The sequence below is a fragment of the Phlebotomus argentipes genome, unplaced genomic scaffold (genome assembly GCF_947086385.1).
Source record: "Phlebotomus argentipes unplaced genomic scaffold, Phlebotomus argentipes genome assembly contig_15, whole genome shotgun sequence".
In the NCBI taxonomy this organism is placed as follows: Eukaryota; Metazoa; Arthropoda; class Insecta; order Diptera; family Psychodidae; genus Phlebotomus; species Phlebotomus argentipes.
In genome coordinates, this window is record NW_026776181.1 from 9,848,601 (window position 1) to 9,861,736 (window position 13,136).

The following is a 13,136-nucleotide window of genomic DNA, read 5'->3' on the forward strand; positions in this document are numbered from 1 at the left end:
AGTGTGTGTGTGTCACACAAAACAAGAGAGTTTCGCAGAAGAAAAGTGTTTTGTCGTTTCTGTGTCTAAATTTCTCAGTCTGCAAAACGCAGGAAGACCAATTGAATAGATAATTATTGTTGTTCGACGCACGTAATTTACGGAAGTGTTGGAAAAATGTCAGATCCGAGTGGAAATAGCGTGGGAAACTTGCTGTCCAATGTGAGTCCACCGTCTGCCTTGCCAGCGAATCTGATCCTCGCTCCGGCGGCTCCGCCCGTAACGCCCGTACCGCAGGACCCAAGTCCACCTGCTGAGGCTCCTACTGCTGTCGATTCCCACATTTCTACGACATTCAGTCCTGCGATCCCGCCCAATAAGAACACATCCGCTGAGCAAACTCCGGCAATGGATACATCGACTGAGGGGGCGAATTTGGGGCACTTGAACCTGAATCCGGAACCCATCACCGCCGCCCTGGGACCCCTAACACAGTCTGGGGCATCTCTATTTGGCTGGGTGAAAGATGCCGCCTCGAGTGGAGGTGGAATTTTGTCAAAAGTTGCGGAAAGGGCAAAAAATTCAGTTGATACGATCGTCACGACTCTTGACCCGCAGATGAAGGAATATATTTGTGAGTTTTTTTCATCAATAGTCATTAGTAGTGTGAAGAGCGCTGTATTAATGTGAATTTTCTGCAGATTCCGGAGGAGACATAGAGATTGTCGTGGCCTCTGATAAGGATGACAAGGTGAAACCTTGCCGAGAGGCTTTCCAGACCATCTTCGGCAAGGCGACAGTGATGTAAGTTAGTTCGAAATAGTGAAAAGCACTGCTACAAGTCTCTTTTTCTTTGCAGTGGACTTCAAGCACAGCCTAACAACATTGCATCTCAGCCAGTGGGATTTGAAGCTGCTCTGCGTGGTGCTCAGGAGCGAACAGCTGACTTGCGGACAAACTCTCGCATCGGAGACAAGCTGCCGGTGGTGGCAGTGGAGAATTTCGCAGTTGAAGCCTTTCCGGATCAGTGGTTCGACGCTGGGCTTCTACTTCTCACTGACCCTCTTCGCAGTGTGACCCTGAAGACGGTGACCCAGATGACTGCCATTCCGCTGTCAGTGATCACAGCCATTCGGGAAGACACGCCGAAGGAGTACCAATTCCAGGACACGGGATTCGCTGTGACTGTTGGCCAGGTGATGGCCAATAATCTGGGTGTTCATCACTCGGAATGGCACAAAACGTACACGGGAGTGAGTCGCACTGACATGATCCTGAATGCTGCCAAGTCCCTGGCCACGATCTACAAGACGTCTCTTGCATCCAGTGAGAAATCGCCTTAATATTTACTCGTTCTGCTTGTCTGATTGAAAATAAAAATATTTACTTATTGGACCATAAAATGTAAATATTGATATTTAGAGATTGGCAGCAGTGTGTGGAGGCGCTGTCATCGTTAACTTCCGGCAGCCATTTTTCTGTCTTTTCAACATTGTAGTGTGAAGAAACGTGGATTAATCGAGATGGCTGAGGTGAATTTTGATGATTTTAGCCAGAAAATCACACTCTTCTCTATAGAATTTAGCACAAGACTTTGTGTAGATGAGATTGATGTAGAAATTACATGGAGAAAGTTGGGTTTTCTGTGAGAAAAATGTGAAAACTCGTGAAGCATCTCTTGACCATTTGGCATCATGGAATAATGTGAATTTCTCTTATTTACCTTTCCAGCAAGAGGAAGGAGCGACTGTTCTGAAGAAGCGTATCTTCAAGAAGTTCACTTATCGTGGAGTGGACTTGGATCAGCTTCTGGACATGCCAAAGTGAGTAGAGTCAAACATAACCTAAATTTCGTCTTTCCAGATGGCATTTCCAATGGTTTTCTCTTGCTTCCAGTGACCAAGTGGTTGAGCTGATGCACAGCCGTGCCCGCCGACGATTCTCCAGAGGGCTGAAGCGCAAGCCAATGGCCCTGATCAAGAAGCTGAGGAAGGCGAAGAAGGACGCACCGCCACTTGAGAAGCCGGCCATCGTGAAGACTCATCTCCGGAATATGATTGTCGTGCCTGAAATGGTGGGCTCCATCATTGGCGTGTACAACGGCAAGGCTTTCAATCAGGTGTGTTGAAACTGAAACTTATAAAGATATTTTGTTTTGTTCCTCTTGCAATGAAATGATGAATGATGACGAGTCTGATGTTGGAGGGATTTCTTCTGCTATTGCGTTTTGCAGTGGCAGAGGTAAATGCACTTCAATACCGAGGATTATATTTTAGCATTCTGATCTATTCTTTAAAGAGGAATTCTTTTCTTTGAGAAAGCGAGAGAGTTTGTGTGCTAATGATGTGTTCTTGGACTCACTTTTTCAGATTGAAGTGAGACCCGACATGATTGGACACTATCTGGGAGAGTTCTCCGTGACGTACAAGCCCGTGAAGCACGGAAGACCCGGTATCGGTGCTACCCACAGTTCCCGGTTCATTCCGCTCAAGTAAATGAGGGTGGGAACCACACTAGAAGCCCTGGCAATAAAGTGTGGACAGGCAAGATTTATTTGACTATTCAGCACTCCCTGCTGCTACATCCTCGTGGTACTCATGCTCCAGGATGTGTTCACTCATGGCAATTTTGGATTGGAAGTGTTCGCCGCAGAAGAAGCAATTGTCGTCTATTTCGTCGTGGGTTTGGTTGATGTGATTGACAAGATCCACGTAACTCACAAAGTCCACACCGCATTCGCAAGTGTTGAGATCCAGAACCACTTCTTGGTGGTGATTCTTGCGGTGAAGCTTCAGACTTCGTTTGGAGGTGAAACCAATCTTGCAGTCGTCGCACTTGAAGACATACGAATTGGCCAAATTGTGATTCTTCAGGTGCGTGAGAAGACTTCGTCTGTTGAATAGAGAGACTGATTAGATTGGAAATTCGCTATGATTTGCCCAACTCACTTTAGGGTGAAGACTTTGGAACATCGATTGCAGGGGAATTTGTTGGGAAAGTCAACGCATTCCTCTACGTAGGAAATGGCATTGTCTTCAGCTTCTGCAGGGATTTCCGCAGTGCTCTTGGCGACGATCTCGTGTCGCTTGAGATGTGTTTTGAGGCCGGAGTGGCGCACGAAGGCTGCTTCGCAGTCGTCATAGGTGCACTTGAAGGGAGCCTCGCCAGCGTGGGCGCGCTGGTGGGCTTCCAGGGTCTTCTGAGAGAAGAAGCTGCGTGAGCATTCGGTGCAGTTGAACTTCTGTCCGCCAGTGATGACTTTCTGGTCACTGTCCAGATGTTTGCGCATGTGATTTTCAAAGCTGTACTTGGAGAGGAGCTGCCGTTCGCACACGGTGCACTGGAAGACCTTCTGCGGCGTGTCCAGGTGGCGCAGCATGTGTCGCTTGAGGCCGTCCTTCTGGCGGAAGTTCACTCCGCATTCGGTGCAGGTGAAGGGCTTCTCGCCGGTGTGGCGCCTGGTGTGATTGACTAGGGTCTTGGCCTGTGTGAAGGATCGGTCGCAGTGGGAGCACTTGAAGGGTCGCTCGCCGGTGTGCAGGTGCATGTGCTGCTTCAGGGAGCCTTTCTGTGTGAATCCATTGCCGCAGACGGAGCAGACAAAAGGCTTTTGGCCATTGTGCGTCTGCACGTGACGATGAAGATTAGTTCTCGTGCTGAAATCTTTGTCACACTGCACGCAATAGTGACTTTCCAGACTGAAGTTGTCTCGTCTCTTCAGCTTTGTGGGAGTCAGATTGCTTTCTTGGCTGTTGGCGTCGTCAACTTCATCATAACTTGAAACGGGATCTTCTTCGATGATCTTCTCTATGATCTCCTCGTCCAACTCTTCAATCTCCATACATTCATCCTTCATCGAGATTTGTGATTCTTGCAGATTGTCCTGGATGATATCCTTGATGGAAAACTCGTATTCCACCAATTCTACAGTGTCTTTTTCACACTCTTCCACGTTGTTCGATCCACTTTCCACCTCTTCAGTCTCAGATTCACTTTCTATTAACATTTCCATCCCAATGTCCGTGCTCTTGTTTGAGTTCTCCTCCTCAGGCGCTGGTATTTTGTACTGAAACTCCCTATTGACCTGAGCAATGAAGTCATGCAGGTGATTCTCAGACTCAATGCTCTGCTTCCGGAAGTTGTGAGCCAACTTGAGTCTTCCTAGGCATTTTGCGCACAATGCGTTTGGCAGACCATTCTCTGAATTGGCCTGGAAGAGAGAGAGAGTGACAATAGTCAGGAAAAGTGTGCCATTAAGAGGAAATCCACTCACCGACAGTCCAGTGACTTCCTGGAATTTCTCAGTAATGCTCCCGAATAAGGGCGTCGTTCCAATGCCCGCTCTGAGACACACTCGACACATTTCCATATCAATTCTTATGGTCAACATTCTCACGGGTAATTGGAGCAGCAACTGAAACTTTGGGCTCTGCGAAATCCCTCCAAAAATAAATAGTGAAATTTGTAGTAAAAGTTTGTTGGAAAAAATCTATACCAACATGGCGTTGGTTGAAATGTCAATTGAGGCAATTCAAATCTGGGAGTCCAACGGAATCAGAGATTTAGCTATAAAGAAAATCATCATGGATTTCGGTATCGAAGATCATAAATGCATAAATTGATTTTAGGGTTCTTCAATCACGCTTTATTTTTATCAGCATAATTTTTATTTTCATTTGCATACACGCAATAAAATTTTCAACAGCGCGAATCTTGTTGGCGAAACATTCTCAAACAGGAGTTGAATCGAAGGTGTGATTAAATTGTACACAAAATCATCAAAGATCTTGAAGATTTGCCATTGCATTATTATATAGAGATGGAAATATTACAGCTTAATAGATGCGCTCGTAGAATAATAAATAGGCTTGGGATTTGAGGGCGACATCTTCAGACACTTCCTTAACGCAACTATCAGACACGAAGTACCACTTTCCGGGCGGTGGCTCCACGTCCGGCTCTTCGCTGCCGCCCACAGCTCCCTCCTCCTCGCCAATGCCCGTGTCAGCCGATGTTGACGACGAGTCGTCACTGTCATCCAGACCGAATTTGCTCTTCTCCAGCGACTCCTCCAGGCGCACTCTCTCCTCGTCCTCCTGGTCCAGTTCCGCCTTGCTGCCCTGCGGCGGGAATTTCCAGCGGTAGTCTTCGAGCGTCATCTGGGGCCTCACCTTCACGTAGGCAATGTAGTGCCCCTCGCGCATGCCGCCCGAGTGCTCCACGATGCCGTACAGGGAGTACATGAGCTTCTTCTGCCGCCTGTCCACGTTCGGCAGGTTCTTCACCTTCGATCCGCAGAAAGGAGCGATGTCCAGGACAGTGGGGAAGGTGACGGGCTTGCACAGCTTGCGAGACATGTATCGTGGTCCAATTTGGAAGCGCTTGAGGTGAAGAATCATCACTGCCGGCGGACTGGAGATGAGGAATTGCTTCGTTGCATTCGTGTTGATGGTCTTGCCACCCTTCCCATTCAGTCGCTCAGTGCACGCATCGCATCCCACCTTGTTGTTGCCCGTCATCAATTCCAGTGCCGTGAAATTATTCATGCACGATTGCACAGAACACTCCCCGTCTTCGCATTGATATCTCGTGGCCAGTGTCGTGTTCCAGTCCGCATGACTGTACGTTCGCGTGCGTGTTTGTCTCCTCTTCAGCGACACACTCTCATCCTCACCGTCCGCCTCGGCGTCCTCATCGCCATCCTCGTACTTCCACTTGGCATTGATGGACAGGTTCTTCATCTCATTCACAGGCGCAGCGCCAGTCTTGCTGTTCTGCCTCACCAGATTATTTGCGCCGTCCTCACTTATGCCCACCTCCACCAGAACACTCCTCGTCACATCCCCAGACTCCGTCTCCTCCTTGTTGGGATTCTCCGGGGCGTCATCACACTTTTCCGGATCCACAGGACTCTTTGCCGTGTCATTGCCATTCGTATCATAAAGTGATGCTTGATTGGATGCTTTCGGCACATCCTCCTGACAATTGTCCTCGACATCAGCATCAGATTGCTCATTGGAAGATGATTCTGCATTCGAATCGTCATTTGCTGGAGCTTCTTGACTGGAGGATTGCGCTTTCTTCCGCTTCTGACGCTTCGCTTTCTGCTCCTTCTCGCGCTCCTTCTTCGCCCGACTCTTGGACATTGCGGGGACGCGCTCAGGCTCAGGGCTGGTCTTCCGCCTGATCGGTGGCTGCGGCTTCTCCATGCTCACCGGCAGTGAAATGTCGAGGAAATACTCGTGACGCGATGACGTGTGATAGCAGTCTTGGCACATGAGGGTCGACACGAGGAAGCCTCGGAAGACACGCTCAGGCTTCAGAATCCGATCTGCCGCCTGTTGTCCGTAGAATTTTATCTTCTGCTTCATATCACCCTCCACTGTTTGCGGATCCACTTTGCTGCTGTAGCCGAGAGAACGCAGTATGACCGATTGATAGCGTCGCAAGTCCTCGCTGCGAACACTCTCGAGCAGGTGACGCAGCAACTCGTGCGAATCGTGCTGATCTCCGCCGGAGAATTGAGGCCACTTGGCTATCAATTGACTGAGAAGCTTCCGCGGCGTGTAAACACCGCCGCCAGCGCGCAGTTCGTCAATGGTCTCGGCCAGAGTGGAGGTGAGATTGCCCCATGCATTGAGAGTGCCCGAAATTGGTAATAGATTCACCTCAGTTCCATCTGTAAGCTTGAGCTGGCCGCCAGGGAGCTGGAATCTGAAAGACATCATCAGTTTAATTGCATTGAAGGCAGCTATTAGTTTGGATTACTTACTGTTCTCCAGGTTCGGCGGATTCCTTGAGTATTTCAGCTAAGTAGGGCGTTTGAGCGAGGCATTGGAGAACGGCATTGAAGAAGCAAGTGTTCCCAAGATTCTTGAGACCACGAACACGCGGAAGGTCGTTTACGTTGACAGTGCAATTCGTTCCGGACGGCACTTTGCTCTGTGGCGAAGAGGAAGCAGTCGAAGTGACGGTGTTGTCGGCAAATTCACTCAGCAGCGGCTTTACTGGATCCAGGGCAGCGACAATCTTGTCCTCGATGTTGTTCAACTTGGCGCTCTGCACCTTTGCCGTTTCCTTCTTCAGGAAGTCCACGCAATCGAACAGCTTCTTTGGACAGGAAGGATTCACTTCGTTATCGCACAGATAACACCACACCACAAAAGTGGTGGTGTTGACCACAAGAGCGTGCTGGTCAGACCTGGGCGTTGTGTAGTGATTCAGGGCGTGCTGTCGCCGCGATCGACCGCACAAGTGGCTGCCGCACTTGAGACACATCCAGAGCGACGAGTCGTACTCAAAGCAAGACTCGAGCTCATTCTCTGCAGTGGAATTCGCACTGGACGTCTTGCTGCACTCGCTGCAATCCTCTGACAGACCGCTGCTCTTCAGCAACTTCCGCAGGCGATTTTGATCAACAGATTTGTTTGCATGCGGACACGATGATCCACTCTGGTTGCTATTGATCTGCTTCTCATCGCACGACTCCGTTGTAGATCCGTCATTCTCCACCACAGGGTCAGCTTGTCTTTTGTTCTTCACCATTTCCACGGATAATGAAGCACTGCAAAAGGAAGCAACAAACAACACATTAGACGACGTCAAGCTGCACAAAAGACTACTGAAATTCACCATGAAGGCGCAGCAGAGTTACAAAAATAGCGAGATAAATGAAAAGTGTAGGAAAAAGTACAAAAAAGTAGGGCAAAAACAAAGGGGAATAATGGTATTGAGGTTATGGATTAAGTACAATGAAAACCACCCATTTTCACTTTTCACCCGTACACAAATGCAACTTTGCAATTGTGCATCGCGTGAAAAATGTCTCGGGAGCAGTAATTTCAGGTGCTCACGCAGCGAAATGCATTAATTTGCTAAATATTTGCATAAAATTCTCAGATCATGGCGAATGCCCACGATGACTTGTGCATCCCAGGTAAAACACGCCCAAACCACTATTTTCCACGATATCCACACTATTTACCTTCTTTATCGCAAGTGGAATTTATTCATACACAATTTATACGTTTGCAAATGCTTATTTTGGGTAAATTCCGTAGAGAAAAGCAAAGAAAATGCGAACAGCAAGATTCACACACAAGAACTGATGGATTGGCATTTGACAACCATTCGCGAGTGCTATAAAATATTCGTGATCAACTTCACTCTGGCCGATTTTCAAAGTGCAATAAATATTTTTTCCACACAAATGTATATTTTTATTTGCTAAGGAAGGCCAAAAATCTGTAAATTGACTTTCAGTACAATGGAAGAGGACTAGAAAAAATATTTAGCGTGATTTTGGAAGAATGATTAATCACACCTGACAGCATATGCTGTGAGTTTTCACCTGACATCGCAACATAACCTTCGTGCAGTGACGTGTTTGTTTTGTGAATTCTCTGGGACGTTGGAAAAAGGTGAATAATAGCGCCCCCGTCATGTCGTCATCAGCCATCTTCATCTTGGACGTGAAGGGAAAGGTGTTGATCTCCCGGAACTACCGGGGCGATATCGATATGGGGGTTATTGATAAATTCATGCCACTGCTGATGGAGAAGGAGGAGGAGGGCCTCATCTCGCCCATCATCCAGACACAAGAGTGCACATTCGCCTTCATCAAGACCAACAATCTGTACATTGTGTCCACGACACGGAAGAATGCCAATATTGCCCTGGTTTTTGTGTTCCTGCACAAGATTGTCCAGGTGTTTGTGGAGTACTTCAAAGAGCTCGAAGAGGAGAGCATCCGGGATAATTTCGTCGTGATATACGAACTGCTGGATGAGCTCATCGACTTTGGGTATCCGCAGACGACGGACAGCAAGATCCTGCAGGAGTACATCACACAGGAAGGTCACAAGCTGGAGATCCAGCCGCGAATCCCCATGGCAGTGACGAATGCTGTGTCGTGGCGCTCGGAGGGCATCAAATATCGCAAGAACGAGGTCTTCCTGGATGTCATTGAGAGCGTGAACCTCCTGGCCAATGCCAACGGCAATGTGCTGCGCAGTGAAATTGTGGGAGCCATCAAGATGAGGGTGTACCTGTCGGGAATGCCTGAGCTTCGTCTGGGGCTGAATGACAAGGTCCTCTTCGAGAGCACTGGACGCGGCAAATCCAAGTCGGTTGAGCTGGAAGACGTGAAGTTCCATCAGTGCGTCCGACTGTCGCGCTTCGAGAACGATCGCACGATTTCCTTCATCCCGCCAGATGGCGAATTTGAGTTGATGTCCTATCGGCTGAACACGCACGTGAAGCCGCTGATCTGGATCGAGTCGGTGATTGAGAGACACGCTCACAGCCGGGTGGAGTACATGATAAAGGCCAAGTCGCAGTTCAAGCGTCGCAGCACGGCCAACAACGTGGAGATCATCATTCCAGTGCCTGGCGATGCGGACTCGCCAAAGTTCAAGACTACCATCGGCAGTGTGCGGTACGCGCCGGAGCAGAGCGCCATCATCTGGACGGTGAAGTGCTTTCCGGGCGGCAAGGAGTATCTCATGCGCGCCCACTTTGGCCTGCCGAGTGTGGAGTGTGAGGATAGCGAGGGAAGGCCTCCGATCCAGGTGAAATTCGAGATACCCTACTTCACGACGAGCGGCATTCAAGTGAGGTATCTGAAGATCATCGAGAAGAGTGGCTATCAGGCGCTGCCCTGGGTGCGCTACATCACTCAGAACGGCGACTATCAGCTCAGGACCACATAGTTATGTCATTATCTATTTTATCTGCAGCAAAATATATTGTATCGTGAAGAAATCCGACTATTTGGTACATTTTCTTGCAAATTGAAGAAATTTTTTTTATATTTCTTACATAGATTTTCATTGAAAAATGCAGAATCTTAATATTTTCAGCGGAAACAGCACAGCAAATCGCTCAGTCTTTTGACTGAGAATTTTTAATCATTTTTATTTCATTCACATTTTGCGTTGATTTTGCAGCAGCAGAAAGTAATGTGACGAGATGAAATTCAATTATTTGGCACATTTATTAGTATAGTGTAAAATACTGAGACATAAATTACTAAATGCTGACATCAATACTGAAGTACATTGAAAAGCTGAGAGAGTCTGCGGATGGCCTAGTCAAAGGCCGCCTTGCGAGAGAAGGAAGTGAGTGAGGAGATTTCGCTGGGATTGGATTCAGCGGGGAAGTTGCTGAACTCGATCTCCTCCTGCGGCGCCGGACGCTCCTCGGGTGTCTTTTTGTGGCTGGGCGCATAGAGAGCCAGCAGAGCGATAATGTACACATTCCACATGCCGTAGACTCCGGTGAGGAAGGCCGAGTTCACTTCGATGGTCGAGCCGTTTTCGGACCACTTGAGCTTCTGCTCGTCCACTTGGCCCATGATGAAGCCGATGACGGTCAGGGCGGCGCAAACGACGGTGGCCAGCATGAGGAATTGGAAGCGATAAATGATGCCCGCGTAGCGAAGTCGCCTGGCTGCTGACATGGTGGACAGGCTGCCCCGCTTGGCTCCAATATTGCGCATTACGCGGTAAACCATGAAGCAGAGGAAGAGGAAGTAAATGGCAGCCGACACGGCGGCCACGGTGATGCAAACGGACGCCACGGTAGAACTCCAGGGAGCCGTCCAGACGGAGTAGAAAGGGTTCCGCAGCTTCACGCCGCGTTCGCACATGTCGAAGGCGAAGAGAGCCACACACGCCACAAGAACAGCGCTCAGGTGGCGCCAATACGTGCGAAGGGTGGAGCGCTGTGTCTCCTGGATCATCAGGTGCTCTCCGGCGAAGATGAGCCAGAAGCAGAGCAGGGTGGCATAGAAAACGCCCTGTCGCACGTCCGCCAGCAAGAGCATGAAGGGCATATCGATGGACAGAGTCAGCAGTTCAACGGGAAGATTGAGGAAAGTGATCGCTCCTGCCAGAGCCAACAGCATCCACTCCAGGAGCACCGGACGGCGTTTCAGCAGCGCCACACGATGCCAAAACCAAATCATCATAGCAGCAGTGATGGGAGCGAAAGCACACTTCAGCGAGATCCACACCTGTAAGATAATATCATCTTCAGTGGTCTTTTGGTGAGGAAAAATGGGGGAAATACACCTTTGTGAAACCTCCATTCTGGAAGATCGTCGTCAGTGAGGCCGCAATGACTTCCTCAACGTCCAGATTCAAATGTCGGGCGGTGTCCACGGGCAGGCGCAGGTTGAGAAGATAGTAGTCGTGGTGGAGTGACCCAAGCTCAAAGAGCGCCATCGGATGGCAATTAACCAGGTGCGGAGCCGTTGTCTCACACTCCAAGTGCCTCACTTCCACCGCGGTTGCGAGGCGATGCCATCCAGGTGAGCCCTTGTTGGAGTACGCCAGCCTGGCGTCCAGCGTAATAGGAACAGTTCCCACGGGCAGTGCATTGGGAGCGAGTTTTAGATCCAGCTGAAGCATCCCGATCAGACTCTGCTGCCAGCGCGAGAAGTCGAAATCGTACATGGGCATCTGGAAGACGAACACCGCTCTCTGGGTATTCCGGAGGCTCACGCCGTTCTCGCTGTTGGCTACGGTGCGACAGGAGCCCTCACTCTGTGTCCAGAGCCACTTGGAGGTGTCATTGAAGGCGTCCACGTCGTCCAAGCACACCGTGGCCAGGATACTTTGCACATTGCTAGGTAGCGGTGCAATCAAACCGCCGATCAGGAAACACACTACTTGGCACACCAGCAGCCCGGCCACAATCACTGTCAACTTCCGGCCACTCAGGTTCTCAATTACTGCCCCAGACATCGCGAATTGCAGATGAATCTACAGACGCGCCCGACTGTCAATCGCCAAATAAAAACATGGCCGGCTTTTGTTTACGTGCGGCTCTTTTGGGAGAGTGAGAGAAAGAGAGAGAAATGAGAGAGACACGAAAGAGGCTGTTAAATGGTCTTTATCGGGTCACAGAAATTATATGATAATGTATTTTTCATGTACAGAAGAACCTGGAAAATTCACAGAATAATGAGAAAAATTTGAAAAGTCGTGTCTTGTTTCAAATCTGTAAAATTATATTAAAAGACTTTCCTTTTGTTTTCTTTAATGTTATCATTTTGAAATCAAATATTTAGAGATTTAAGCTAATATTTTTCTGGTTCCAAAAGAAATTGAAAAAATCAATTCTAGTTTCTATTCTCTTTTTTTTAAAGTAGAGACACTTGAATATCTTAAAAACATCAAATTTATACTTTAGAAAAATTCTATTCTATTCCTGTCTAAGAAAGTCTATGACAAAATCTGTCCACAAAATTGCACGTAATTTTGATATGTGATTGTGGCCATATACATTACACTGCAGTACATGCAATAATCAATAAGAGGAGAGAGATGCAAACAAAATAAACAATTTTGAATTTCTGTCCGTCCCACCAATGTTTTTTTAATGCAATTTAATTCACTCTTCATTTATTTCTATACCAAAGGCATTTCTTTTGTTTCTTCCCTTACCTCCGCTCTTTTTTTGTATTTATTAAATAAAGGCAATAAGACATCATCAGCGGCGGCACCTTTCATCTTGCAGTCATTACAGTCTTTTATAATGGTGCTCTTCGTTTTTCTTGTAGCCATGGTGTATTATATCCATATTATTTCATTATGTATCTCGCCTCGCCACTCATATTTTTTCACGTTTCATTTTCACAGCTTTTTTGTTCCTCTTGCTCCGTCATTTTCAACTGAATTTACTGTAATTTTACCAGAGCCCAGTGGAGACGGGTTTAGGTGCTGGAAGAGGCCTCACGAGATGCACGGCCAAATAACTAAAATTTTATACCTCACATCAGCAAAAATTATAAACTACATTTTTCCGTTTTATTTTCTCTCGTGCTTTCTTCTCCTCGCGCGGGAACAATGTTGAAATATTCATACGCATGTCTTCTTTTATATCCATATATTATGGTGTTGATAAAAAAATAATTTATAGAGGAATCTGTCGAAAATCACACCTCTAGACAACATTCCAAATAGACGAAAATTTACCTCTACGCCGCTTGTGAGGCATTGTGCAGAGACCCGAAGGTGGAAGGCAGGCCCAACATTATATTCCCATATTCCTGACTTATAATTTTTATTGCAAATTCTTTCCTGGAAGAATGTTGAATCTATTTATTTTTAGTTTCTGAGAAATGCGGCGATCCTCATGCAATTTCCAATATG

At 47.7% G+C, this 13,136-nt stretch overlaps 6 protein-coding genes across 6 annotated transcripts; 3 read left to right on the top strand and 3 right to left on the bottom strand.

Annotated features, from left to right (window-relative positions):
* Window positions 1-11: 11 nt before the first annotated feature.
* Window positions 12-1,395, top strand: LOC132262708 (protein PRRC1-like). Its single transcript, XM_059762054.1, has 3 exons — window positions 12-613; window positions 681-783; window positions 839-1,395. Exons 1-3 carry the CDS (start codon window positions 157-159, stop codon window positions 1,320-1,322), a joined length of 1,044 nt encoding a protein of 347 aa, XP_059618037.1. The 5' UTR covers window positions 12-156; the 3' UTR covers window positions 1,323-1,395.
* An 8-nt stretch (window positions 1,396-1,403) lies between these two features.
* On the top strand, window positions 1,404-2,528 carry LOC132262711 (uncharacterized). The gene is made up of 4 exons (XM_059762059.1): window positions 1,404-1,511; window positions 1,711-1,802; window positions 1,876-2,098; window positions 2,349-2,528. Exons 1-4 carry the CDS (start codon window positions 1,503-1,505, stop codon window positions 2,472-2,474), a joined length of 450 nt encoding a protein of 149 aa, XP_059618042.1. The 5' UTR covers window positions 1,404-1,502; the 3' UTR covers window positions 2,475-2,528.
* LOC132262704 (gastrula zinc finger protein XlCGF57.1-like) lies at window positions 2,509-4,491 on the bottom strand. The gene is made up of 3 exons (XM_059762051.1): window positions 4,253-4,491; window positions 2,928-4,189; window positions 2,509-2,871 (listed from the first exon to the last, which is right to left on the bottom strand). Exons 1-3 carry the CDS (start codon window positions 4,367-4,369, stop codon window positions 2,538-2,540), a joined length of 1,713 nt encoding a protein of 570 aa, XP_059618034.1. The 5' UTR covers window positions 4,370-4,491; the 3' UTR covers window positions 2,509-2,537.
* Window positions 4,492-4,608: 117 nt separating this feature from the next.
* LOC132262265 (ubiquitin carboxyl-terminal hydrolase 16) lies at window positions 4,609-8,180 on the bottom strand. The gene is made up of 3 exons (XM_059761475.1): window positions 7,964-8,180; window positions 6,752-7,543; window positions 4,609-6,693 (listed from the first exon to the last, which is right to left on the bottom strand). Exons 2-3 carry the CDS (start codon window positions 7,522-7,524, stop codon window positions 4,815-4,817), a joined length of 2,652 nt encoding a protein of 883 aa, XP_059617458.1. The 5' UTR covers window positions 7,525-7,543; window positions 7,964-8,180; the 3' UTR covers window positions 4,609-4,814.
* Window positions 8,181-8,337: 157 nt separating this feature from the next.
* On the top strand, window positions 8,338-9,741 carry LOC132262267 (AP-1 complex subunit mu-1). The gene has a single exon (XM_059761477.1). It carries the CDS (start codon window positions 8,421-8,423, stop codon window positions 9,687-9,689), a length of 1,269 nt encoding a protein of 422 aa, XP_059617460.1. The 5' UTR covers window positions 8,338-8,420; the 3' UTR covers window positions 9,690-9,741.
* Window positions 9,742-9,842: 101 nt separating this feature from the next.
* On the bottom strand, window positions 9,843-11,840 carry LOC132262266 (protein wntless). Its single transcript, XM_059761476.1, has 2 exons — window positions 11,052-11,840; window positions 9,843-10,993 (listed from the first exon to the last, which is right to left on the bottom strand). Exons 1-2 carry the CDS (start codon window positions 11,724-11,726, stop codon window positions 10,067-10,069), a joined length of 1,602 nt encoding a protein of 533 aa, XP_059617459.1. The 5' UTR covers window positions 11,727-11,840; the 3' UTR covers window positions 9,843-10,066.
* Between the last annotated feature and the right edge of the window lie 1,296 nt (window positions 11,841-13,136).